Raw genomic sequence first — 25498 nt, forward strand, 5'->3', positions numbered from 1 at the left:
CCCCTCACGGAGCAGGGAAGGGGGTGCGCGGGCACACCGTGCTTGGCCCGGGCGGTGGCAGAGGGTGAGCGCTCCCTGCGCACCGGGCCCCGCACCTTCCCAGTGCCCGCCCCGGCGGGGAGAGCTCCCTGTGCTCGTACACTTGCCTCCCGAGAGGTCCGTGATTTCCCTTCCCGCTGCCCTGCTGCCATAGGCCTGGTCCTTTCCCCTCTGCCCACGGGTGTGGGGTTGCTGACCCCAGACACCCTGCTCACGGGTCCGGCGGCCCCGGCCCCGGGCACACAACCGCGTGGGCACCACCACGAGCCTCCCCGCCGCGGAGCCGCCGGCAGCGCCCTATAAACAGCTCGTGTGCGAAAGCCACAGCCGCTGCAGCGTGTCATGGAGAAGCAGCGGGAGAGAGCAAAGCCTTGCCAAGGGACTGGGCCCGGGAAGCATGAGATGGGTCAGAGGTGGGTACAACCTGGCCAAGACATCTCCCCGATGACGCAGTTCCAGGTGCACTCAGTGCTTCTGTAAAAAGTGGCCATGCATCACTCCCTTCCTGCCCTACAGGTGCAGGAGCTGGCCCGTGCCAGCAGAGACAATTAAACTAGCTCAGAGCAAGCACCACAGCACTGTGACATTTGCGCTGGCTCCTCCTGGGCCAGCTCGGGTCTGGAAGCAATCTAGTTGGGTTTATTAGCTTGGGCCTGGTTCCAAGCAAATGCAGGCTGAGCCGCGATGTGCAGCTTTGCACCAGCAAGCTTTACCAGCCCACACTTTTCTGGCTCAGGGGTGTCTGCACCCTGCTGCCCTGCATGCTGCTGTCAGCACAGGTGCAGCACAGCAGGTCTGTAACACACCAGGACAGCTACAGGATAGCAGTGACTCGAGTCAGCCCTGATTTACATGGGTGTAAATCAGACAGACGGCTGGCTGGAAATCCTGCTTGTTCACAGCAAACCTAAAGGAGAGGCTTTGGGAGATTTAGCACAAGGAGGAGGGACAGCTACTGAACTGGCATCTTGCTGCACCCCTCCTGAGGAGCATCCCGCAGGGAGACAAAAGATCTTCATCATCTTGTAGCACAGATGCTGCACAGAATGCCTCACTCACAGTATTATCCAGACCCTTAATAACATCTTTCACCCTGCAGCGTACAGGAACGGTCAGGACAGGAAGGCATGACTTTTTCTTGGCAAACGCTATGAGTGTTGTGGATTTAGTGGGAGGGAAGCAACTCTCCATAAAAGACACAAGATCTTGAGATGGAACAAGCAGTTCTGGGAGCACCAGTACTAATGACTCTCATTTGCAGTGCCTCTACTCATTCCTGCCCAGTGTGGATGCCCTGAGGTCTACCAAAGAAGGAGCTTGCCAGCCTTTCTCTTCAACAGTGGCAGTAATAGGGTCTTTTTTTTTTCTATAAGGTCATATCTTAAACTGTTAATAGCTCTCTGTCAAATGTGGTTAAAAATGGATAAATCCCTTCAGAATATCTCAGTGAGAACAAGAAGCTGCAAAAAGGGAGAAATTCTCACTTTAAGTCTATAGGAAACTAAATATCAACTAGGTGGCACAAATACTGAATTTGAATTTTTTATAGATCTCCAGGATATCACCAATGTAAAAATTTTCAGTGTATGTTGTCACTCTGTGTGGTTGTACTCTGCAGCCACCTCTCAGTGCTCTGCTAACCTACATCCCCTATTCCCCAGTCCCATCTGTCCCTGGGGCTCTCAGGACCGAGCTGTTCTTTCTCTTCAATTTGGAAATGCCAAAGGCACCTGGCAGTGCTACCAGAAGCAGTAATTATTTAAGACACAAAAACGCTGTGGCAACAGTCTAAACTTCAGTTGACGTGAAGAGGCAGTAAAATTTACTGAAGGAAATATTATTCCAGAACACAGTGTAACCAAGGTAATCCTGCTGCTTCCAGTGCAGGAAGAAAATAGTGTTGAGATGGATTTTGAACACGGGCTCATCTTGTTCAAATTATTACAACTATATTGATACACACTGCCCAAATACCTGAACTGGAGGGGTTTTCCTAGAAAACGGGTAGTTTTGAACATATTGGGTACCTTCCTAGAGGGATTTTCTTTTGTGGTTAGGGGGCTTCCCACAGCAGGCAGGAAAAAGGACAGCTCGTTAACCCACATCACTCTGCATTTTCTACCTGAGGCCGTCTGAACCACTGCTTATTTCTTTTTTTCACCATTACCAATATCCAGAATATTCCGCAAAATACCGGCAGGTGCCGCCACTGGCTCAGCAATCGCCCAGGGCTGGGCTGCTCCGCGGGCAGGAACGGGCACGGAGCCTCCTCGGTGCTCTGGGCACCCTCTAAAAGCCAGGAAGGCTTTGGACTGAAGCACATCAGAGCTCCAATCTCCAACAGCATATAGGGTGAAGCCCCTTCACAGCGAGATGAATTTCCCCGTGGCAGGTCATCTCCCAGAGTTGGAGACCTCATGGCTCAGGCTGCAGGTACCTACATTGCTCCCATAGGAAATGAAGCCCCACGGATTCTCACCACCATTTCCTCAGGTTCAAGCGAGGCATTTGGCAGCTGCCCTGTCTTTGCTGGGACTGTGCAGCTGGGGATGCCCATCCCTGGGTTTGAGCAAGAGAAACTGGTCGTGGATGGAGATTCTCCTCCAGACCTGGATGTGTCTGATAGAGACTTGACTCCTACAGCTGTTCCAAAGCAGTGACTTGGCTCCTCTGGCAAATCCACAGAGGTGAAAGGAACAAGTGCTGGGAGAAGCAAGTGCTTCTTGAATAACTGTACCAATGGGAGAATTAAGCAGTCCCCTTTCTTTCTCTGCTGAATCAGAAGACACTTCATATGTTTTGGTTCTGGAACAAAGGCCAAGCAAGTGCAATCGTGGCTGCTAAGACTGTTTTATGCCCTGGGTCACCATGACTTTGCTGAATGCACGAGCTGTACAGCAAACACTGATTCACCCAATGTTGTCACTACATCCATGAAATAAATAGATGGGTGTCTCCACTCTTTGTGTCCTTGTGAAAACCAGTCACTGGAGAGCAATACTCTCCCTTTAGGAGAATGAGGGAAAGATTTCCCCATATTAGCCTTCTTATTCAACATTCTTGGTTGTCAAGGGCTGTGATCATGGGTCATAACATGGCCCACAGTTAGCTCAGTTTTCTCCTTCCTTTGTTAGTGAAGTCACCATCACCAAAGCAGACCTTCCAGCTGAGGCAGACAGGCCATCTTCAGTCCCTGAAGCTAGTCCCTGGGGCTTGCTTCATTTCAAATCAATTATGAAAAGTGAGGTTGCAATTTGGTATAAAGAACATCCAGAGGAATGCAACTGCTTGCCTGAATATCCTCTGACTAGGTCACGAGGGTAGGACACCCACTTGATAAGTAACCAGAGACTTGCCCATCTGCCCATTCACCCCTAGTTGGTGACCAAAGAAAGAGAAAACGGGTAGTAGAGTAAGGTGAGCTCAGGCTGGGGTGAAATTGTACCGGTAAGGAGAACAAGTTTAAAAAAGTTTGATGCATCAGTTTTTCCCTGATGACACCAGCCACGATCAGGTCGGTGCCACACCAGTGTTCACAGGGTCTACAGGTGCTTTGGCAGACACGCAGCCTCTTGGCTCTGTGTTCACAGCTGCACAGGCAGAGGCACAGCTGTCCCGCCTGGAGAGCTGAACACACAGGAGGGGGGAAAGGACATTGCATGAAGGGAACTCCAGTTCACCAAATCCAGCCTTCCCAGTGTGCTCTTTACCTTTGCCAGGAACCCATGGCTGTAACTGGCCGCTGTGCTGTGTGTCGTCACAAACCGGATCTTCGAGAAACTTGGAGCAGCTGAAACCTCCAGTTCCCCCAGCAGTTCTGTGGGAGGAGAGGAATGAAGCAGAACAGATACAGGTAAGGTGAGCTGTGCAGAGCAAACAAGCAGAAGTGTTAATCTCTAATTCATATATTGAAATCTTTTACTCCAGCAGGCAACAAAATGAAATTTTAAAGGGACACAATTGAAATCGTAAGAATTTTGTGTAACTGCTGCAGTGCAGACAGAGGTGGGAGGTGTTACCGTAAGTATTCTCTTAATATAGGGCAAAACAGGTTCTCTGGTAGGAGAATAACAAACTTTCTTATAAATAGCCTAGTCACACACTAGCTGTCAATTCATACAAAACATTTTTTTACAAAGGCATGCCAAGTCCAGACTTGTTTTTGTTTTAATTTACTGCACTACAGATTGTAAAAGAGAAGCAACCAAACAAAAACTGAGCCAAAGGGATTGTGTCTGTGAGTATGCCCGTTTCTTAGATATTGCCTATATCCCTTTAAGGCAGCACAAAGCCCTTCTTTATAGTGGTTTGAAAATGACCTCCTAAATTGAGGCAGCAGGGTCAAACTGACCACACATTATCTAGCAACATACTCAACTATTGCCTCATAACTTACAGATTTGTTTATGGCTCTTATAGTTAGAAAAAAGAAATTCCTCAGATCACTTTGACTTATCTTTTATAAACAAGCCTCTTTTCAATAGTATATTTTGGGAAAACCATACAGTTATCTTGAATCCCCCTTTGTCTTGCAGAGACTGCAAGAAATTACCAGTATCTCCCAAAGCCACTGTAACACTACAGATCCCTCCTGCCTCCCCAGTTAACTGACAGATCATTCTAGTCAACCTTGAGGAAAAATACGTCTAGAAAAGGGTCCAACCAGCCTCCATTCAGGATGTGGTTGTTACACCTGCAGTTACCTTTCTCAGACATTCATCTCTACTATTTCTCTGCATCGATCTATAAATAAATCCCTTCTCACACCATGTTTACACAACACAGGTAGTAAAGTAAACTTCAGTCATAAAAAAGCAAACAAACAACACCCCCCCCCCAAAACCAGCACAACTGAGGCATATTCAGTTTGTAAAATCTAATCCTTGGCACTGGGACATGCCAGGACTAGAATTGCTGGTACAAACTCATCTCATGCCTACTCTAAATGAGTTACAGAACTGGTGCTATAACATGGCCCCCAGTTATTTTGCCTGGGGCTCCATATATTCAATGCACTGGAGACAGCAATTGCTGAATGAGCAGCTAGCCACTCTTCTTTCTGTTTTCTCTTCATTGGCAGAGTGTCTGGGCCACACATGGAATGTATTTACTGCACATCAGCCAAGCCCTGCGCAGAATACAGTTCATTTACTCCAGGGCATTTCTTTAGTGTCCATCACTGCAGCAGCCTACTGATTTTGGACACAAATGTTTTGTTATCATCACTGGAGGTGAGAGAGGGTGGGGTTAGGCTAAGCTTCATTTTACAACAGAGGCCCAGAAGCCAAAATCTTCAGTTTGAGGGCTAAACTTGTGACAAAGACTAACTGCTTCCCTTACCCCTCACTCCCTTTAGCATTTCCCATCCTTGTCTGTGGTAAAACACATTTCTGGTTCCATCAAACTCAACCCTCGGTGTTCCAAACAGAGCATGTGAAATCTGGGAGACTTGTAAAGTAACCACCTGTGAAGAGCTCAAGTGCAGCACAGGATCCCTGTGCAAGGCACAGAAAGGACAAACCAATTGTTCAGCTTGCACTAACCACAAGAGTGGACTTCCTCTTCCTACAACACTCTATGGTTGCTGACAAAGCCTTCTCAGAACTGACTGCCAACATCTGTAAAGACAGCCCCTCACTACCCAGCTTTGAGCTGCAGCCCTGTGCTTAACCCAAAACTTTGTACCACCACTGACAAGGTTCACAGCCCAGTGCTTCCCCAGACCTGCTCTGAGCAGTGACCTCTGCCCGTGAATAGACAGGGAACCCAGTGGTTTGCAAAGCTGCTGCCCCATCTCCCTGGTCCTCAAAGCTTGCCCTGGAGACAAGCACCCAGCCTGTCTCTTGAGCTGAAACTTCTAACATTAGTAAGCCTACAACTGGAACTTGCTGTGCTGAGAGGAGAATGATGCTTACACATAACTCCAACAATCTTTGATTCACAGAGAGCTATACAATCCCACTCCCCAAACCTTTAAAATTCCCTCCAGGGCTCGTCATACCTTTTCAGACAAGATGCAGTTGAATACAACAGCCCACCCCAGCCCTGTGTTTTAGTAGTCAGATTTAAAAGTTGAGTTATTCAAGAAGTGAAAGGCAAAGCCTGGAATTTTTTGTGCATTTTGGGCAGGAGTGGGAGAGGAACCTACAGTGCACTCAGCACTGGTTCTTTGATGATTCCATGAGTACATACATGTGCTTAGGCCATAGTTTTCTCTGAAATTCTGACTGTAGGAACTGACTCTTTAGGAGGATAAAAAATAGAAAAAGAAAAAAAGAGGGAACTCCTGTACCACCACCACCACTTATTCAAAGAATCAGCTAGAGTATCCAGCAGGCCACCCAGGGAACTATTCCTACTTGAATTTGTGTTTTGTTCTCATGGCAGGCTCCAGAAATACTATGTTCATCTGTCTCCTGCATGACTAGTTCTATTGTAGTCCCGAGATTTTTGCAAGGACAGGAAGGTGAGGTCTTCTCTAGATTACTTTTGGTTTTCTGAAATCAGAGCATGATGCAGGTGTTGTTCTTTCTCAGGTTGTTTCTCAGGCACGAGGGACCTGCACCATTTGTTTATACAACAGGTTTGTCCAAAGCCAGTCTGCCCAATGCAAATCTCCACCAGTCTGCAGCAAGAGAAAGCAACATTCTAATGCAAGAACATCCGCTTACAACACCAGAGCCTGGCAAACCACATTCCAGCTCTGTCTACAGCACCCAAATGCATTTGATCCACACAGCAAATACATGAACACCATACTGGTGATGGAAAATATCAAAGACCAAAGGGGAAAGGTATGTGGGTATTGAGGAGGGTCCTCAGTTTGCAGTGTCCATGATGATTCCACACAGACCTTTATGTTTTTTATTGCATCTTTGTAGGTGGTGATGGGAGAAGTGGGAGCATGGCTGCCATGGGCAGGTGAAGCCCTGCAGCTGCAATACACCTGTTTGTACAGGGAAAGCACTGCAAGCTGCCACCATTCATCCCCTGGGGAAAGGGGACAACACTGCACATGGCAAGAAGCTCCTCCACAGCCAAGGGTGCTCCTGGAGCCACCTCATATGCAGTCACGTACACCCAACCCCTCAGAGCATCAGGCACTCCCCCAGGCAGAGCTCCATCCCAGAGGTGGCCACTGGCAGGAGGTGGGGGAGATCTGGCATGCACACAGCCCACAGGTTGCACCACTTGCCTGTGACTGAACAGGTACCAGAAAATTCATCAGCAAGAGGCTGGTACTTCCACGGCTGCAGCTGGATGCCCTCAGAGCCGTAGGTCTGTGGCAGGTGGGAAGGTGGCTGCTCCAGGCCTGAGGACACTGAGCACAGCACACACAATGCAGCCTCTGTTCACAGCATAAGCAACAGAATCGAAACCACTTCATTTCAAGGGGGCATTCAGGCCTGGAGCCACCACTGGCACAGGGACAGCTCTCCAAAGTGGCAGAATGCTCCTATTGAGGGAGCAAGTCTGGCCTGGCTCCTGTGGATACAGCAGCGTGCAACAGCTCCAAGGATCAGGGCCACTGCATTTGTCCACCCACAGGCTGAATTCCAAAGCTCTATCTCAGAAAACTAAGCAGGATATATGGGGGTTTTTTTCAGACATAACAGGTTGCTTAAGAGCTAAAGCCTCTATTTCATTACTCCATTGTAGCAGGAACACAGGTCTGAACCATCAACCTTGTAGCTTTCCACAGCTGCAGTGGAAATAATTTCAGGTACTCTTGAATGCAGCTGACCTGTGGGAGAGGCAGGTTGTTCACAAGGTTGCCAGAATGCTGTTTCACTTGTGCATGCAGCAGGCAATCCAGCAACAAGGTGCAGTTCAGCTTTGAGATGATTAAACAGATGAGAAACATTATCAGGCTTGAGGGATTCAGTTTAACTGCAGTTCCATAGAAACCAGCAGTAAAAAGGCTGTATTTTTTTCCTCATTACCCGGAATGCAGAACTGAACTCAAGAGACTCTTCCCTTACCTCACAGAGGCTTCACAGGCTGATTCTTTTCATATTAAGACAAAAGTATACAAAAGGATTTGAAACACCAGCAGTTTGCCAGGGGATTATGATTATTCCCAAAACCAAAATTAGAATGTTATCCCTGTTTGTGTTGTGTGAGCCAGTTACTGCATCTTCAGAGGGCACCACCTAACATACATTTTATATTCCCATACACTTAACAGTAGCTCATGCTGATGAATTGAAAGATGCACTTTTAAGTAAAGGCTTAAAAAAAAAGTCTTCAGCTCTTTAAGAATTGGAGCTTTTAAAGAAACCACAAAGCAATCAGCTTTTGAAAGCTCTTCTGCCATTCAGAGAATGCCACGAATCACACACACATTAGCAGATGTCATGTGCAAATCTCTGTTGCAACACCAGGAGGACAGACCTCAACCACTTTGGCATCCAAAAAGTCATCTCCATTTTAAGCCTGCTGCTGACAACTCTCAACACTGTTAATTACACCTTGCAGCTTATAGTTGTGAGGGTGTTGCAGAAGATACCACAGCAATAATACTGAACCTGTTTAAAAGTGTGATAAAATTTCGTGGAAACTTTCAGCTGCAGTATTTGAGTCAACAGTTACACCTGAGGTATCAGCTAAAGCACCATTTAACTCCAGGTGCACATTGTAATGCCAGAAAATAAGCAAATTAAATTATTTATTAAGTCAGGCAGGCAAAAGGCTTTGAAATAATAATCAAACCTGTGACAGAAGTTGAGCTTGGCAAAGCTTTAAGAGACTTTGTGCTTAATCTTTAAAGATAGTGGAAGGCTGTCCATCACCTTGTGTGTTTGTTGTGAGCCATCTCAATGCAAAAAGAACAATACAGTTCTCATTTCCACTATCAAACCTAACACCTGCAGTGTCTGCATTACAAGAAAATTACCTGTCTCTGCTGAAGAAAGCACTATGCAGGTCTCATTGGAGATTTGAGGTTCTCTCTTTTACCCTAAAGGGTTATTACTACACAGCCACTCACTATGAGCTGATCATTTTATCACATCATCATAACTGACACCAGGGCCATCTTCAGATCTTGGGTCCTCTATAAAAAAAACACCACCACAACAAAACCCATAAGACTAACAGCACCAAAGAGAATGGAAAGAAAATTATAATATTGTTTCCCCTTATCACACTAAATTCATTTGCAAGACCATTTAGCTTACTGTTCTCACCTTCATACTCCACATACACATTTTCTAGTGTAGCTATAACAGGAACTGGAGTCTGTTTAAAAACCAAGTAGTTAATTTTCAAATTATTTGGGACAGGTTTTCAGATAAAAAACTTTTAAAAATGCTTTAAAAAAGGAATATTTTTCACCAGAATCTACCAGTAATATATGCTATTTTAAAAAATTTGGATATGCTGCTAACATCCTTCCTACCCCCCTGAACAGAAAGCTGTTGACCTAAACTTTAATTCACAGTATCGTTGCTTGGGAGTTTTACTAAATGCAGTAATGCTTCCTGTACGTTTCAGCATAGATCAGAACTTAGTTTCCTAGGTCACCTTAAAGATAAAATCTTCAAGTTTTCAAGCAGTATTTGTGTGTTAAGAATGCCTTTCTGCACACTGTTCTACTCTGAAGGGGTATTTCCAGCTTACAGAAGAGCAGCATGTTTTATTCCTGGGCACATCTGTTTCCTACTCTTAAACTACACACTTGATCTGCACTAAAAGTGTTATCAACTAAATTTATGAAGCACTTAAGCACACTAAGTATCTATGTAAATCTCTGCTCAGCCCTTTAACAGAAAAGGGTAGGGAAAGAACATAGTGTGAAAAATAATGAAGGATCTGAGTGTCAAAGTAACTCTGGTAATCTCAAATGTCATAGCCTTACCTAAAAGAAGAACTGGCACTTTCTCATTTGTGACATTAAAAGAAGGCAAGATGAATTTTACAAGTTTTATTATACAAAAGATGATCCAAACCCCTAAGAGCTCTTCTACAGTTCTAAAAGTTTTGTTCTGCGACTTGTACTTCCATATGCTTTTCCAAAAAGCCAAAATAAAAAGACTCATTAGTCTCACTTTCTTCTTAGCAAGAGTCTTGAAAAAATCCAACCGTAGCTGCATCAAAATCTGTTATTTATTCTTTGTATTCCAAGAATTGCTGAAGTCTTTTCTTATGTTCTGTAGACACTTGCACTGCACTAAAAACAAAAGCAGAACATTTTACATTAAGTGTAATACACCACAAAAATAAAGTCTCATGCCAAAATTGAGTATACATTGAAATCAATTACACTGAAGCTAAATTTTAGAAAACCCAGCTGTATGAAAATCCTGTGTTCCAAGACAAAGAAACCCTTAAAACTGTCGATTCTCATCCTACTACTAAGACACTTGTCCCAGGAAACCTCGTCCATTTACTTACCTTTAAATACACAGAGCAACTGATTAACTTGTAAGGATGACTTAGGTGAGAATCTCTTAACATGATCTCTCCTGTATATCGAGCACTTCCAAACTGAGGGACATTTCATGCCCACAGGGAGAGATGGGCAGATGCTGCAGGAAGTTTCAGTCCCACATATTCAGAGGCCAAGTATGAAAGTCTGCCTGCTGTGACAGTAGCTGAGAAAGAGCCTTTGGGTGACCAGGCAGCAACAGAATTCCATTATTTGGACCCTTCATAGGATTCTCTCCCTACAGAACAATTGTCTCTACCTGATTTATTTTCTTTTCAGCAGCTCAGATTTATTAAATGAGTGGTATTCACGAACTACTTCGAAAGAGTTCATGAAAAGTCACTAAGAAAAATTACCCAGAAATCTATGAATAATAAATTTCTAAGTGGGACCATATATCTACACAAGAACTTTTTAAGGTTCCACAAATCAAAAAAGTACTAAAATACCGTGTTAGAATAATGACCTGAAGAGATTTTTTCCCCCCCGAACTTCTTTTCTCACAGGTTCTGCAATAACAGTATTTAAACTAAATTTAACAAGCAAGCAATCACGAGGAATTTCTTACTTTAAGTGTTCTCCAAAGACAGTAGTTATCCGGTACAGTGCTGTCTTCAGAGATGCTCTAAGTGCAAACCGTAGTGTTTTGTAGGATGTGTCCACCAGACTCCCTGAGACCCGGGAGGGCTTGCTAGAAACATGTGGCAGTTTGAAATGTCTGTCTACAACCTGATTGAGAAAAACATAAAAGAAATCAGGTCATCTATTCAATTATTTCATAATGTAACCATTTGACACGTTTGTGTCAAACAAAGCAAAAAAAGTGCACATTCGGAAATTCCACCAAGACACACAAGAACGTTTTGGAGATTGATCATTTCCCAGCCATCAACAGGAACACAGAACCAAGATTCTGTTACTAGTCTTAACTGCCAAGCACAGCACATGCTGCAGTAGAAACACAACTCTGTCCTATATTATGACTTCTTTCTTTTAGAAACAAAGGTATTGGCTTTTTTTTCCCCCCCTTGTGCCTGTTCTTGGAATAAATGACTTGCACTGAAAAACTTTAATAACCTTCAAATTCTTTCCAAGAATGTCCATTAGGGCAGTGTAAAATGATTATGTCAATAGGACATGCACAGCCTTGGAAATAAATCTGGATTTTTTTAAAATACACATTGAATAAACATCAGTGACTTGAGGGTAATGTCTTAGTATTTTGAAAGAGAACATCATACAGATCTTATCTCCTGTGATTTGCAATGTCTCCAAGTGCTCCGTGTTGCACGAGGAATTGTGTACAGCCAAATACAGTCCTAACTCTGCATAAAATATAGTAGTATAATTGCTGCATCCCTGAAATAAGCACACAGTACCATTTTTTATTTTGAAACATTCCATGCTTTCTCCTTCTACATTTTAAAAAACAAACAGGGTTTTTATTCAGCTGTTTCATAGTGCACACAGTGACAACCAGCTGTTTTGTTCAGATTAACTGCAAAAGAGCTGTTTCAGTGGCAACAATTTGAATGTTATGACTAGTCAGCAAGGTCGTAATGTAAAATTAACAAGACTCCTCCTAAACTTGTCCTGCAGTAAGGAAAAGTTAACAGTTTTACCTCCTGAAGAGTCAGTAGAGTATTCAGGATAGCTGGCAGTGTAGTTTGGACAACTCCAAACTGGTCTTCAGTAAAGGAGGCTGCTACCAAGTGAGACAGACCTTTGAAAAAAAAAAAAAACCCAAAAGAATTTTGCTCTAATTAATGCTTCAAAAGTTGAGAATTCAGTAACAAAGATCATGGCATTGCCTGAAGAATCTACTAGTGTGGTAGAGCTCTTCAGGACTTACTGCAGCCAGCTGACAGTTACCTCAGCTTTGGCTCAAGGACTAAATCACTCACTGGTTTTACAAGTGTATTATAGCTTGAGGTTGATAAAGCAAGAGAGATTATATATTAAATAAATTTTTAAAAACACATTGGCTCCCTTTTTCCACAGGGAAATCCCAAAGTACAACCACATACTGTCATTGTTCTGATTCTCTGCAGATCATCTTTTTCTATTTATTTGCTAAGTTATGACCTGAGTGCCTCCCTCAATTCCCTGATTAACAGAGAAACACTCAGAGTCTTTAGTCAGAAAAGCTGCTGTAAAAAGAAGTCATAAATCTATTGGTGGGAAAATGTAAACATGATACATGGCTTCACATCATCGAGAAGCAAAAGAAATAAGTTTAGGGATCTCTACAGAACATAAAGTAAGAGATCTCAGATGGGATCTCAAAACTAACAAGTGAATTAGACTTTAGCCTAATGGTGTCTGGTGTCTGAAATGCAGTTGGGATTTTGTCAAAAGCGTTTCAAAGACTTTTGTTCCGTTATATTTATAAAGCACAGAGGCCCAGAAAAGTTTTCCATGAATCAACAGAGTGGATCACCTGGAAACTGCTTACCTTCCAAAGCCCAGATATGCATTTGGGCATCAGAGAAGACAGCCTGGATGGAGGCTTCTGGGTGCTGAGAAGAAACCAAAATGTTGTGAGTGCACTTTATAAAAAATAACACAAAACCTGCAGGTTTCACTAAGGTATTACACATTCCATAGGGTCCTGTCCCTCCCCTCAGAACAGACAGGTATGGGATAATCCTGCTATGAAACTCACAGTAAGTACAAAATTGTACTTATAGAAAACCTTAGATAAAAATACAGGTTTTAGAAGCCTTACTCTATGACAAGGTACAAAAGGCTACAGCAGAGCCCATGTGCTCCTGCATTTCCAGTCCTTGCTGCTCAGTCTCAAACACAGGATCACCCTTACCTTGCTGAAGAAATACATTATCAGTGCCCGTCTGGACAAGAAGTTTTTTATCTGAAAAGAAACAAAAGATTAAACTTATGATCTGTATTTATGTAAGGTATGCACAGTTGGCCCTCTTCAACCCTACCAGCTTCACACAGTATAGAGGCATTGAGGGGGAGGGAAGGATCTGTGTTATGTAAGCTAAGCAGAGAAGGAAGTATTCATTCCATAAAATGGGAAATTCTTCCAAAGAATACCCAAGATGCACCCTGTATATACTGCAGTTTTACTCTACCTGTTCTTGCTTGTTCTGAAGCCATGTGTAAATAAATTTGGGCTGTACTGCCTCGCTACCAGCTTTTGCAGCAGAGAGCACTGGGAAGGACTCATGGTGGGAACCATTCATTTGATGATCTACAAGAAAAAAAATACAGTATCTTCAGAAAAACTGGTTGCTGTCACTTTAGTCCTCACAATACAGCTCTCCATCGACATGGCTACTACACTTATGGTTACAAGACAGTGCTGTGGAAAAATCTCTACCTGAAACCGACGTCCACAGCTTTGGTCCCCTTCTCATAACAAGGGGACTTTGGAGCGGTCCATGCCAAGAGGAGTTTACATCCACAACTCCCTTCTTGCAATTTAAAGCAGGTGAGGTGAAGGGTGAACCAATGTCAGACCCAGGAGACGTCTTCAGAGGCATTAGGGAGGGTTTAACCAGTGGAGACATGGTGGCTCTGAGAACAACGTTAGACCTCTGTGACTGGAAAGACACGTCTTCTGTCCCAACAGCTCCTAATGACACAGAACACACGGCATGGAGACAACAGGCTGGCACAGATGAAATAACAGACAGGTTTGTTATTTCATTGCTATTTCAACAACTTCTGTATCATCAGAGCTTTTATTATAGGACATTGTTACCGCTGTGGTCTTGCAAAGAAGTACATCAGCATAAGCATGGAGTGTTTTCCAAGTTCAACAGTTTAAGAACAGCAAATAATGAGAAGGATCCTTGTGAATTTATTTTTCTCCTTTTGCTAGCCATCATTACGACACCCTGATACAGATCCACATAAAGTGGGCTATTAGGATTAAGTACTAGAGAAAAGGCTACATATAGAAGAGTGACAAGTCTTTGGCAAGTTTGGTATGTAAAAAAAGGCATGTCTGTCTCAAAATCCAAGGAATAGCAACATCAGAAGAAATTCACCTCTGACATACCAACAGTCCCTGCTGTTCCCAGAGCACTGCCTGCTAAGGGATTTCATTACCTGGCAGCCTTGTGCTAACACAGCTCTGCTGCCAGGAGTGGTGCCCAAGTCTGGCAGGTAAAACATCCAAAATGCTTGGAGGCTGCACACAGCTCAGGAGTCAGACTGGGCTTTTCTTATTCTACAGTGATATTAGTGAATCACACAAACATAAAAAACCCCCTAATTTTACCATCTTAAACTAATCATAAGAGCAGTTATGCAAATTAAAAAGCATCTCTTGGCAAGTTTGTAAACAAACTGAGTAAACATATTCTTTCCAAGCTTTCTAGTTATTTTGAGATTATCTCAACAAGAATACCTAAAATTATATTGGGAGAGAATCTTTTTTGTTTGCATTTATTTCCAGAAATTCCTGTGACTCATTTTCCTCGTAGAGCTTAACTAAAACTAACGTACCCATGTATCTATCTGTACTGTCATGCTTTACAAACCTTTATGAGCATTTCCTCACATACCTGGAGTCTGTGGAGGTACTTTCAGCTCCCCCACTGGCTGCTTTGCTCTCCCGTTTGCTGCTGCAGCTTCCTGCTGTGCAATCAGCCTCTGGGTCAGATCACTCAGAAGACTCAAACACTCCCTTGATATTGCAGTCCAGTTGTGTGGGTGCCCACCTGACATATGCACACAAAAAGGAATGTTTAGCCCAGCTGCTCCTCTTGTATCTGTTCTGACAGTGCCCATGTGCTCTCAGCAGGAGCTTCACAGTGACAGTACTACTCCATTTGTAAAACGCCACAGGGCATTTCCACTGTGACAGCTTGTTCGTACTGAGAGGAAGATGAAAACATGGACAGATTCCATCCTCCTATCAATGGATAACTCTAAAAAGACTTCAGTGGAACCTGCTAAGCAAGCAGGAAACACAGGCAGTTCAGCCTATCTGACCTGAAATCACTGAACAGTTAAAATGAACAAAGTAATATCAATGGGGATGGCAAACAGGTCTGAAGCAGTACAAACACTAGAATTCCTGATAAGGTGTTACAAAAAGTTCCTGAAGGCTTCTAAACAGTTTTAATTGACCTTCTCTGCCATATGTTTGAATATAGCAAAGGGCCTGTGTACTAATTGAAATTACAGCCAGTGTTTGCTCTCATGGCTCCAGGGGTGACTCACTATTTGTGCCTGATTTCCCCTCACTCACACCTCAACATTCAGCTTTCATACACATCTGCTGGAATATCCAATCTGGACTATTTGATTGGTGGTGTGAAGAGGGCCCTGCTTTCAATATCCTAAACCTGTATGGCCTCATGGCTGTCATTTAAATCAGACACCAGAATGGTTTGAGTTTAGTAGATGAAACAATACGAATATAGATAATTAAGCGTTCTTTTGGAAAAGGCACCACAAGGGATGAGGTCTCACAAAATTGCACAACTTATAAAAGCATTTGACTAACAATTTTTGAAAAAGGAAAAGAATCAACACGAAATAGTTTTTGTAATTACCTGGCTGACTAAGGCTGAAGACTTCCTGTCGTCGAACAGGGGAGTACTGGGAAAGTAACATCAAGTCTTGTAAGGCTAAAAACTAATAAAGAGGAAAATGTTTTAGTGCATGCAAAGTCCAGCGTATTTCCTTAAAAAAATATGGAGTTATCCATACAAAATCAATCCCTACCAAAGACTGAGTTCACACAGACTAAAACCAGCCATGAAACAGAAAAAGAAGGGAGGCAAATCCCTAGGACCATTCTGGATATGGCTGCCGAGTTGGTAAGAGCTTCAGAGAACTTTACTGATATGTCAATTCTTTGGAGCTCAAGTAGATCTAACACTATTTTTTATCTGAGCAGCTCAGGCAGAAGGAGCCCGAGACACAAAAAAGTGTAAGGAAAGAACTGTTTTTGCAAACCAGAGCTCACCTACAGCTTTAGGGTCAGTGCCTCACAGGACCAACTTAACATTCTTTTTCATGTGATAATTAACGTGCACAATACGCAAGACCCTATCATAAATTAGACATTTTTAGTAACATCTGAGTTACAAATTGTGCTGTGCTCAACTCTTCTTCACACATCCTCTGATAATGCAGCTAAGCTCAAAAAGGCATTGCAACCTATTGTATCTCCAGCCTTACCAGAAATCTGTACAATCAGTAAATGTGGATTTTGCGTGTGCAGGAGAATAATCTTTTCTTTATTTACATAATACTTCTTATATGAGGCCTTCGATTTTTAAGTATTATAATCAGTAAGTCCTATTAATGATTACCATAGACCAAAATTCCTCTTCTTTACTCACAGTACACACCAATACACTTATGTTGCAAACAGATCTTTCCCTCTAACTAAATGAATCCTTACAGTAACAGCGTGGTGAGCACCAGCAGATGTCACTACTAAACAAATTTTCACCATTAAGTGTAACAGCCTTTGTGAATGTTCTGAGGCAGCTTTTGAAGGAACTGGCACCTCAGTTAACAGAACTGGTACCAGGAAGAGGTGACTGAGTGCTCTGACAAACACCTCAGCACACAGCCAGCAGGGAAGATGGTGGGAGTTCAATTACCTTTATAAGGAGGGGAGGATTGCTGTTTAAGATTTTAGGCAGGCACTGGTCTGTCTCCTCAGCAAATGTTGGCTGGACAGGAAAATGATGAGTCTAAATATAAATATCAGAAGTTATGTTATACAGAGGAAACCACAAGAAAACCTTATGAAAAACCCACCTGAGCTGTTACTTGTCAGGAGAATGATGAGCTACAAAAGCACATAATCCACTGCTTCAACTCACTGTAAACTGACCTGGAATATGTAACATGTAATAATAATTCTAACATGTAATAAAAAGACTTTACTCCTTATGTTTAAAATTGAAAAATCTCAGAAGAAATTCAGATATTTTTATCTTAAAGTGCGTTCCATGTACCCATAGAATACACAGCTAGGTGCATCATATCGTTATGAAAGAAATTCCTCTAACCACATACCTGTGAAAAACTAGTGATACCACTTTCCAAAACAAGACTGAAACCTGAACTGCAAAGTCTGTCTTGACCTGGGTAACCATTCTGGTGAAGAACTAAGAGCTCTTTTACCAAATAAGAAAAGATTTTTAAAATTTTTCTTTTGCACTGTTCCACTGATAAGCTAAAAAATTCTTATTTTTATCATCATAATTTTCATGTCCTGTGTTTTAATAGAATTCCTGTGGCTATAACATTTAAAATGTGAATAGCAGTGCTTGAATTGTATCAAACATCACAATTTTTTAACGCTATTTAACGTGGTTCAGTTTGGGCACAGATTAACTGTTAGTTTTATGTTACTGCACTCATTTTACATGCCATAGCTTTATTCTCCTCTGTTTCCAACTGCAAAATTTAAATTTGAGGTAGCAATTGCTTTCAAAGTGTTAATAAATGGACTTTAGGTAGACTAAATTTCTTTCATGACTTCAGTTAACACTATGCAAATACTTATAAACAACTCTGGAATTTTTTTAGCTCATTAAAAAATATAAAATCATGTGAATAAACAAATGTTTTGTTCAACAGTCAAAAGGGTAAGGTCCATTTCATACCTTCCCAGATGGATATTTTTGTCTTCCACAGTTCTATAAGCAATAGAACAACTACAGACAGCAACAGTGTTCACTGGTGCTTCAGTTATTATCCTTTGAAACACCTCAGAGCTGTTCTTATGCTTAGACCTTTTTAAAGCTAACATCCCAACAGCACTGTATGCCATTTCACTCCATGAGTGCTTTGCACTAATTCATTGATGCAGGACTTAAACCTCACTTTTTTCCCCCTATTTATCTGCAGTCTAGTCAAGCTTTCACTGAAAAAAAAAAAAAAAAGTTGGACTTTTTTTCCTCTGTATTCTTCCAAAGAAATAGCTGTATTTGTAAACAAAGATCAGTCAACTCTTTGTTGGCAAGACTTTTCCTTTCTCCCTCCTCCCCTTCAATTGGGGTCTCATATATTTAAATGGTCTTTTTTTAGCCCATTTAATTTGTAACTTTATGGTTGAATGAAAAAGCATAAGTGTCTTAATTCCCACAGTTGCTTGAAGTCTATTTTAATACTGCAGACCTAATTAGATTAACATGTTTCTGCTTTGGAGAACTCTGTACTTTGAGGGTTTGCTTAAATTTGAGCTTTCTAGAGCTTAGCTTGCAGGAAACAGTTTATTGTTTTCTTAGCTTGTCTTGCTCTAAGGAGAAAGGGAAAGTCAGTTAATGCCCAGGCCTGTCTTGAGTGTTGGGTTATCAGTTACTGTCTGCAGTGCATGCTGTGAAAATTCAACTCACAGTAAGTTATTTCCTAGTAAAACTGCTTTTGAAAGAAAGTATTATCTGTGCAACACCGATGTTCTACCTTTAGCACTGTCACAAGTACTAACCTCTGTAGCATAGATTTTGAAGAGCAGCCATGCAATGTACCATGTCATCAGAAGAAACACACCACACAACCAGGTATGGTAAAACAAGGAGAGATCCAATAAGCCACTCAGAGTGTCGAGAGGATGCAATTTACTGGAGATAAAACCAAGAAGATGCAAGTATTTTAGTAGTTTTATTTTGGGAGATGCTTGCAGTAAGCTGTTACAGCAGCAACAACAATTACAGGAATAAAATTGTGTTTTTTTTTTTTTTGCAAAAACAATTTCTTAAATATATTTGAGATACCAGTTCTTTGATTTTTCAGTAAATGATGAAATAAAGTTCAGACAAATTAATGAAATTAGGGAAAAGAAATATGAAATAAGTAATAATGATTACAGTTTTAGTCAATTAAGGTGTTAAGACTCCAGCTTCCCTATTTTAAAAACAAACAAGAGCCATATAAAAATAAAGATGCCCCACTAAAAAAACACCACAGAAAAGCAGGTACAACACATACATGCAATTTGGAGAGATTAGCCTTTCTAATACTTCAGAGACTTACAGAGATGAAATAAACAGAGGATTTCTTAATTACTATCTTAATGACAAGATGGTTCCCACAAAGGGTTGTTGGTTCCTTTTGGATCCATTTCAGAAGCACCCAACACTCCCCACGTTTCATGTTGGAAGGCAAGGAACCCAGTCCTGCTACCAAGAGGCAGCTGCTGAGCTGCACCTCCTCAGCAAAGGGAGCTGTCAGCAATATTCCAAGCTTCCAGCACAATGTCCTACCTACCTGTCTATATGAAGATCCATTGTGGTACATATCCATACCTTTGGGATATAACCTACGGAATCAAAAAGAAACACCCAAACAAATGTGACGCTGCAACACACACACATGACAGGCCAAAAAGAAGACAAAGACAGAATTAAGGCAGAGACAAGAGAATGGTCTTGTAACACACGTGGACAAGGAAACAATCTGCCTTTGGGGTTTTTGGTTTTTTTCAAGAAATAGAAACAAAAGAACGAAAAAAAGGCTTCAGGCCAGCAACTATACACAGAGATGTAGACCTTCTCTTCTATTGCCAGCTTCTCAGCACTGAGTTAATTGTGTTTTCTCACTCACAAAAGAGGGTTAATAGCAGTTTAATACTAATTTTCACTACAGCTCTGGCAGCAGCAAAGTGCTTTTAAAGACTTAATGGAAACTGACATAGAACCACCGTACTTCTAATTTATCTCCTGATGTAAATAAAGTGGAAATAATTCTTGCATATTTTGACATCATTTAGGAGGATAATTATAACCAAAACATAAAGAATTCCTTATTTTTAGAAGTCTGATGCAAACATCCTTATCAGCAGAGATTTTTTTTTAAAGACAACATGCCATTTTCATATGGGAGGGAACCATACTGCCTTTGTCTCCCCAGCTCCCTCCAAAAAATATATAGGGCACGTGAGAATAAAGCCAAAGTGTTATTTTTTACCTAAAATAATAGGGAAAACATAGCAAATTTACATGTGGTGAAGTCATGCCCACTGCTGGTGTGTCACATTCAGCTCTGTGACACTACACTTCCAATGCCAAGCAATGAAGGGAGCAGTCCCAAGGCATGGAGATGTTTATTAATTTATATATATTTCAGGATATTTAAAGAAAAAAGGGACTATAAATTACAGACAAAACCTTTTTTTCAACTGCACTGTTTTCAGATTTATAACCTCTTTGCACAAATCAGGACAGGTATGTACAGAGTGGCCCAAAGCATCAGGTTTTGATGTAAATTGTAAACCACCAGCTGATCAGAATTTGGTTGCTCCATTTACAAGCTCTTACAGGTTATTTCACTGCTGCCTACAATGAGATTTCCTGCACAGAAGAGATCACCAGACACAGTAACACAGTGATCAAACAGACTTCAGGGTAGAAACGTATTATTCCCCACTCCTTTCTCCCTAGAACACTGTCACCTCCTTATCATGTATCAGCCAGACAATAAATTCTTACAGAAGGTGTTCATCTCTTTGGAAAGAGACATTTCTCTTATGCTAAACAGACTTCTGTGAGGCTGTAAGAACTGCCATCCTACAAATATTGCTGTACAAATCCTGTGCCTTTTCCTCCTGTCTTACAGAGGTGTTAGATCTCTCTTTTTGTTTAAACAAGTCTAAGTGTCTTCAGCAAGTTACCTGAAAGGCTGAAAAATAGCATAACAGGCCTGACTGATTAAAGTTTTCAAGATACAGGAATAAAAAAGAAAAAAAAAAAGAGAGAGAACTTCAGGAACACATACCAAAAAAGTAATACGCAACAAAGAAGTTTCTAACAAAATATACTGATTCCACACAGCTGTGTTTGATCAGGAGAGGCAAAGATCTTCTGAAACGTAGATACTTGTATTGCTAAAAACAAACAAGTAAAAGTTTAGTATTGAAGTCTAGTGGAGTTAAAAAAATTAGTTTAAGGCAATTCCAAGTGTTACACGTACTATTTATTCTCCCAATCTTTCCTGCCATTTTATAAGCATCTCTAGTTCTCATCCTTTTTCCTACTTGTAGCAGTAGAAAATGGAGGATGGAGTAAATTGACTCCTATACACAAGGGAAGACCCTATAAACTCTAATGCAAAATAAAGGAAAAAAACCCGAAGAATACATATTTCATCTACTAGATTTCATTTAGATTCTAAATGTTCAATTAAATTATAGGGGAAATTTAGACAAGCATGAGTTTCAGAGTCAGTAATCCTCCAAGGAGAGAAACCAACTTAATGCCTTCCTCCATACAAATAAATTATATTTCTTTCCAAATGACTAAAGCAACCCAGTTGACAAACGAAACCTTGAAAATGAAACCATGCAAATTAAACCAAAGTGATTTCATTCTTTACTTGGCTAAGTTAAATTAAAAAAAAAAAAGGAGAATTAACAATATTCAAATAATAGATTTTTTAAAAAATACTACAGCTACAGCATTGCCAAAATGATGTCTGGTTTGCTGATAAACTCAATGCTCAGCATAGTGCAGTATAAATGTTTTTCACTAATACAAGCAACCTTGTTTAAAGACACCTCTTGCCAAGTTGGCTGGACTGTGTAAATCTGCCAATGAGGCAAAGTTAATGGCTGCTGTGAGGCTACAGCAACAGAATAAGTATTTTTAAGATGATGTTTCACAATGGTACAGGTTTCTTCTGTGGGACTGTCCCCTCCAAAGGAATTGTTGGAATTTCAGTTTCCATAGCACTACAAACATGGAACAGCTTTAGATATTGAGCTTTAAGCAAGATTAAATATGCTATTTAGACTTGAACTGAGTTGGTACCCAGTTACAACTGATAATATGCCTTTCTTTATTTTTAAAGTCTCAAGATTCTCAGCTTTTAGGTGACCCTTGTTGTCAGTTCAAGGAGTTGACATCCAGTTGCCTCCAGTTGATATCCAGTGTACATTGTCTCTTTCCTGTAGTTCACCTGCCACCTCAGCCAGCTTTTACATGCATCAGGTTAGTCTAAGTCTAAATACTCCAGTCACAGCATCCCAATTTTTGTGTTCATTTGAAGGGAGCTGAGCAGGAAGGAAGAAGATGAGCACTGCTGGCATTTAAAGCTGAGTGCACACTTTGTCTGTCAGTGAAAGCCTGCCCACAGACCACTCCTACTGCCACAGTCAGATATACAAACTGTCCAGGCTTTTTTCTGATCACTGTTTTACTTAGACATGTCCTTCTAGAAAGGTGTTTAAACCTCTTACCTGAATGATTGGAAATGGCAAATAATTCATATTGTTGATAAGATAGAAAAGGCTGTAACTGTATCCCAAGAAAGTTCCAGAAAGTAGAAAGAAGAGGTGATACTCATTTAGGCACGTCTGAGGAATAGCATCATCTAGGCTAAAACAGAAAACAGAATTAATTCGCAGTTCAAAACAAATAAACTCATTCAAGCCTTAGGAAGTTCAAATGAGAAGTCTGATTTTGCTTTCCTAATCAGTACATGTGATGGTATCTCAGTAAGTTTTTGCTAAAGTAGGAATCCCACCACCTGTTTTTGTACTTTATGCATTTAGGATGCTTCCATTTTTTATGAAGTGTGTCCCATTAACTGTAAGACCAAGACTTAATTCAAGTGACAACCATTCAACTTTCCACTAAGAATCCTGGCAATTTAGTTTTTCTGGTCCAGTTATTTCTCTATGCACTGTAACATTTAAAAAGGTGGTATTTGCTGTCCTTTAATAAAGAAAATCAACACAGAATTACTTATTTTTGAGAGTACCCAAATTCTAGGGATTTTTTTGAAAGAAATTATCAGTAAATACATTTTATAATAAAAATTTTTTGTTTAACACACACACACACACACACACACTTACCTTTCTGAAGGCGTGCAGGACACAGCAAGAAACTGGAACCTGCCTTTTGTCATAACTGTAGCACACCAAGCCACCAGCATTCCCATTACAGCATGAACAAAAGAATGGATGACTTGCTGAGGGTGAATAATTTTTCCTATCAGTGCTAATCGAGAGCATGGTATCGATGGCACAACTGTAAATAAAGCAGAAAATGAATTTTCACTTCTTACTAATAAAACTTCCATTAAAAAAAAAAACAAACAAAAACGAAAACCAACCAAAACTAAAAAAACCACCACTATCACCAAAGAACTTTTCACAGTTGGGATCAGTCACTAAATTATAAAGAAATCAATGAGATGGCTCAGCTAAGTGTCTCAGCCATGAGGTAAGTGGGAATTTGGGATGATTTACTCAAAAATAAGATTTGCATATTCTCTATATTAGTTTAAAAGGAAATCTAATCCACTAACATTAAATACATTGAATGTAAGCCCCAATGTCTTTAAATGGTCATCCTGTTTAATTAGAGTATAAAAGACAGTTCTGCAGTTTACACAACCCACCTGCATAAAATTCAACGTTGAAGATGCTTATTACAATTAGCACCACAGACATGAGGAGGATACAAAAGATGACGTAGGAAGTATACAAATCATTGAAAGAATCTAAAAAAAGTAGAAAATATTATAGTTCAGGAGATTGCAGTAACACAGCAGTGGCACATTAAGTAACAGAAAAGAGCACGTAAATCAGCAACAATCCAGTGAGAGCTTAAGGGGGGGAATGGTCAATGGGCTCTAATCCCACTAGATCTGCCCAGATGCACATTTCTGCATAAAACCATATTTAAACTTCACAGAAAATATTTTACACCCTTATAACTGGTTTTCTCATAACCAAACACTCATAGTTTAGTTTAAAAAAAAAAAGCCTTCTAAGTGAATTAAACTATGGCTTACATAAAGCAGATTCCCTTAATTCAATAAAAGCTGCAGCCATCCAGCGATGCTAAAAAGGGAAGAAATTCCTTACAGACTGAAAATACAAAACCCCAAAAGCAGCAAAGGGGAAAAGAAATCAAGTCTCTCTGCCTAGAGCAGCTCAGTGATCACAGGTATCAAGCTCCCAGCTAATCATCTCTCAATTTTTGGTGCATGTACTCAAGTGAAAGTTATTCTCATCATGTGGAGTGGCTGCCTCAGGAATTTCACTTGTGATTCCATGTACCATAGAGGAAACTGAAGCTCTTTATGGAAACAGCAGCTACACAGAGTGGAAGGGGAAGTGTGTCCGAATACTCGGAACAGACAAATAAGCCACTTACCCCGGGTTTTTTTTCTGTGAGGGACATGAACTTGCAACACTTATTCCTGCCTAGGGAGGACTATGGGCGGTATAGTTTTAAGCAACGCAGAAACACTTCAAAGTCTAAAGACCATTCAGGACACAAAGCGCAAGTGTAACACGGTATCACTGTCAGCTCCCGTTATCTGGGACCGAGCCCAAGACAACAGAGAGTGGAGAAAAAGACACAAATACAAATACGCGAGTGTAAAATCAGGAAAACACGGACGGGCACGTACTCGAGATCCAGCGCACCGGGTGGAGCAGGTCGAGCCCGCTGAGGACGATGAAGGCCGCGGTGCACACGGGCAGCAGCACCACGGACCAGGTGACGGCGGCGGCCACTCGCCAGCCCAGCACCTGTGGGGAGACAGCATGAGGGGAGCGAGGGGGCGGGGGGGGTCCAGAACCCGGCAGCCCAGCGCCTGAGGGGAGCGCAGCGTGAGGGGACCGAGGGGGACCGGCACCTCCCGCCAACCCAGCGCCCGAGGAAAGACAGCTATAAGGGGGGACCGGGACACGCCGCCACCCGCCAGCTCAGCGCCTGAAAGGAGCGCAGCGTGAGAGGAGCGGTCCCGGGGCACTGCCCTTGTCCCCGACCTGCCGCAGCAGCGCCCGCTGCCCGCCCGCCGCCGCCTCCATGGCCCGGCCCGGCCCGGCCCCGCCGCCCGTTCAAAGCCGCCGCCCAACGGCCCCACGTGCCGGGCCCGCGACACTTCCGCCGCGCGCCCGCGCGCGGGCAGCGGCCAATGGGAGGGCGCGCGCGTCCCGTCACGTCCGATGGATGGACTACAAGTCCCGGCGTGCCCCGCGCTGCCATGGCGGCCTGAGGGGGGTGCCCCTGCCCGGTCCCTGAGGGTCCTCCCGGGTTGGAAATTGTAAAATTAGTCCACATTGAGTCG

The 25498-nt window shown here is 42.0% G+C and overlaps 3 protein-coding genes across 7 annotated transcripts in view; 1 reads left to right on the plus strand and 2 right to left on the minus strand.

The window, feature by feature from the left end:
• The window catches only part of GLIS1 (GLIS family zinc finger 1), a 204542-nt gene extending 195507 nt beyond the window's left edge, over positions 1 to 9035 (minus strand). For 2 of the 4 annotated variants that reach the window (XM_017805333.1, XM_017805330.1), the window contains exons 1-3: positions 8936 to 8993; positions 7784 to 7873; positions 3750 to 3856 (exon numbers count right to left, since the gene is read on the minus strand). The gene's annotated coding sequence lies outside the window, so the exon portion shown is untranslated. Of the gene's footprint in view, positions 1 to 3749; positions 3877 to 7783; positions 7874 to 8935 lie in introns of those variants that run through there. The other 2 variants (XM_017805331.1, XM_017805332.1) reach the window with 2 other exon arrangements.
• Positions 1 to 9968, plus strand: LOC108492735. Of its 2 annotated transcripts, XM_017805339.1 has the most exons (5): positions 1 to 452; positions 3759 to 3897; positions 5120 to 5270; positions 6576 to 6833; positions 6921 to 9968. In XM_017805339.1, exons 1-5 carry the CDS (start codon positions 437 to 439, stop codon positions 7242 to 7244), a joined length of 888 nt encoding a protein of 295 aa, XP_017660828.1. In that variant the 5' UTR covers positions 1 to 436; the 3' UTR covers positions 7245 to 9968. The 2 variants fall into 2 exon arrangements, with proteins under 2 accessions (XP_017660828.1, XP_017660829.1); XM_017805340.1 differs by lacking the exon at positions 5120 to 5270 and having other exon boundaries at positions 5 to 452; positions 3759 to 3892.
• Positions 9952 to 25416, minus strand: NDC1 (NDC1 transmembrane nucleoporin). The gene is given in 19 exon segments (XM_017805290.1): positions 9952 to 10210; positions 11037 to 11197; positions 12091 to 12191; positions 12924 to 12987; positions 13290 to 13340; positions 13567 to 13685; positions 13815 to 14069; positions 15007 to 15162; positions 16003 to 16084; positions 17065 to 17157; positions 18903 to 19035; positions 19682 to 19733; positions 21188 to 21296; positions 22647 to 22785; positions 23268 to 23442; positions 23816 to 23917; positions 24836 to 24956; positions 25197 to 25268; positions 25270 to 25416. Coding segments are annotated over 19 exon segments (2196 nt in total). The 3' UTR covers positions 9952 to 10146.
• Positions 25417 to 25498: the final 82 nt, after the last annotated feature.

This window comes from Lepidothrix coronata, unplaced genomic scaffold, assembly GCF_001604755.1.
Source record: "Lepidothrix coronata isolate B3197 unplaced genomic scaffold, Lepidothrix_coronata-1.0 Scaffold12, whole genome shotgun sequence".
NCBI lineage: Eukaryota > Metazoa > Chordata > Aves > Passeriformes > Pipridae > Lepidothrix > Lepidothrix coronata.

Bases quoted from the DNA above. Each gene is read 5' to 3' on its own strand.
- LOC108492735 (XM_017805339.1), top strand. The intron at 3,898-5,119 runs GTGAGCTGTGCA...CTTCATTGGCAG, and splicing joins GCAGAACAGATACAGGTAAG to AGTGTCTGGGCCACACATGG. The intron at 6,834-6,920 runs GTATGTGGGTAT...GCATCTTTGTAG, and splicing joins TCAAAGACCAAAGGGGAAAG to GTGGTGATGGGAGAAGTGGG.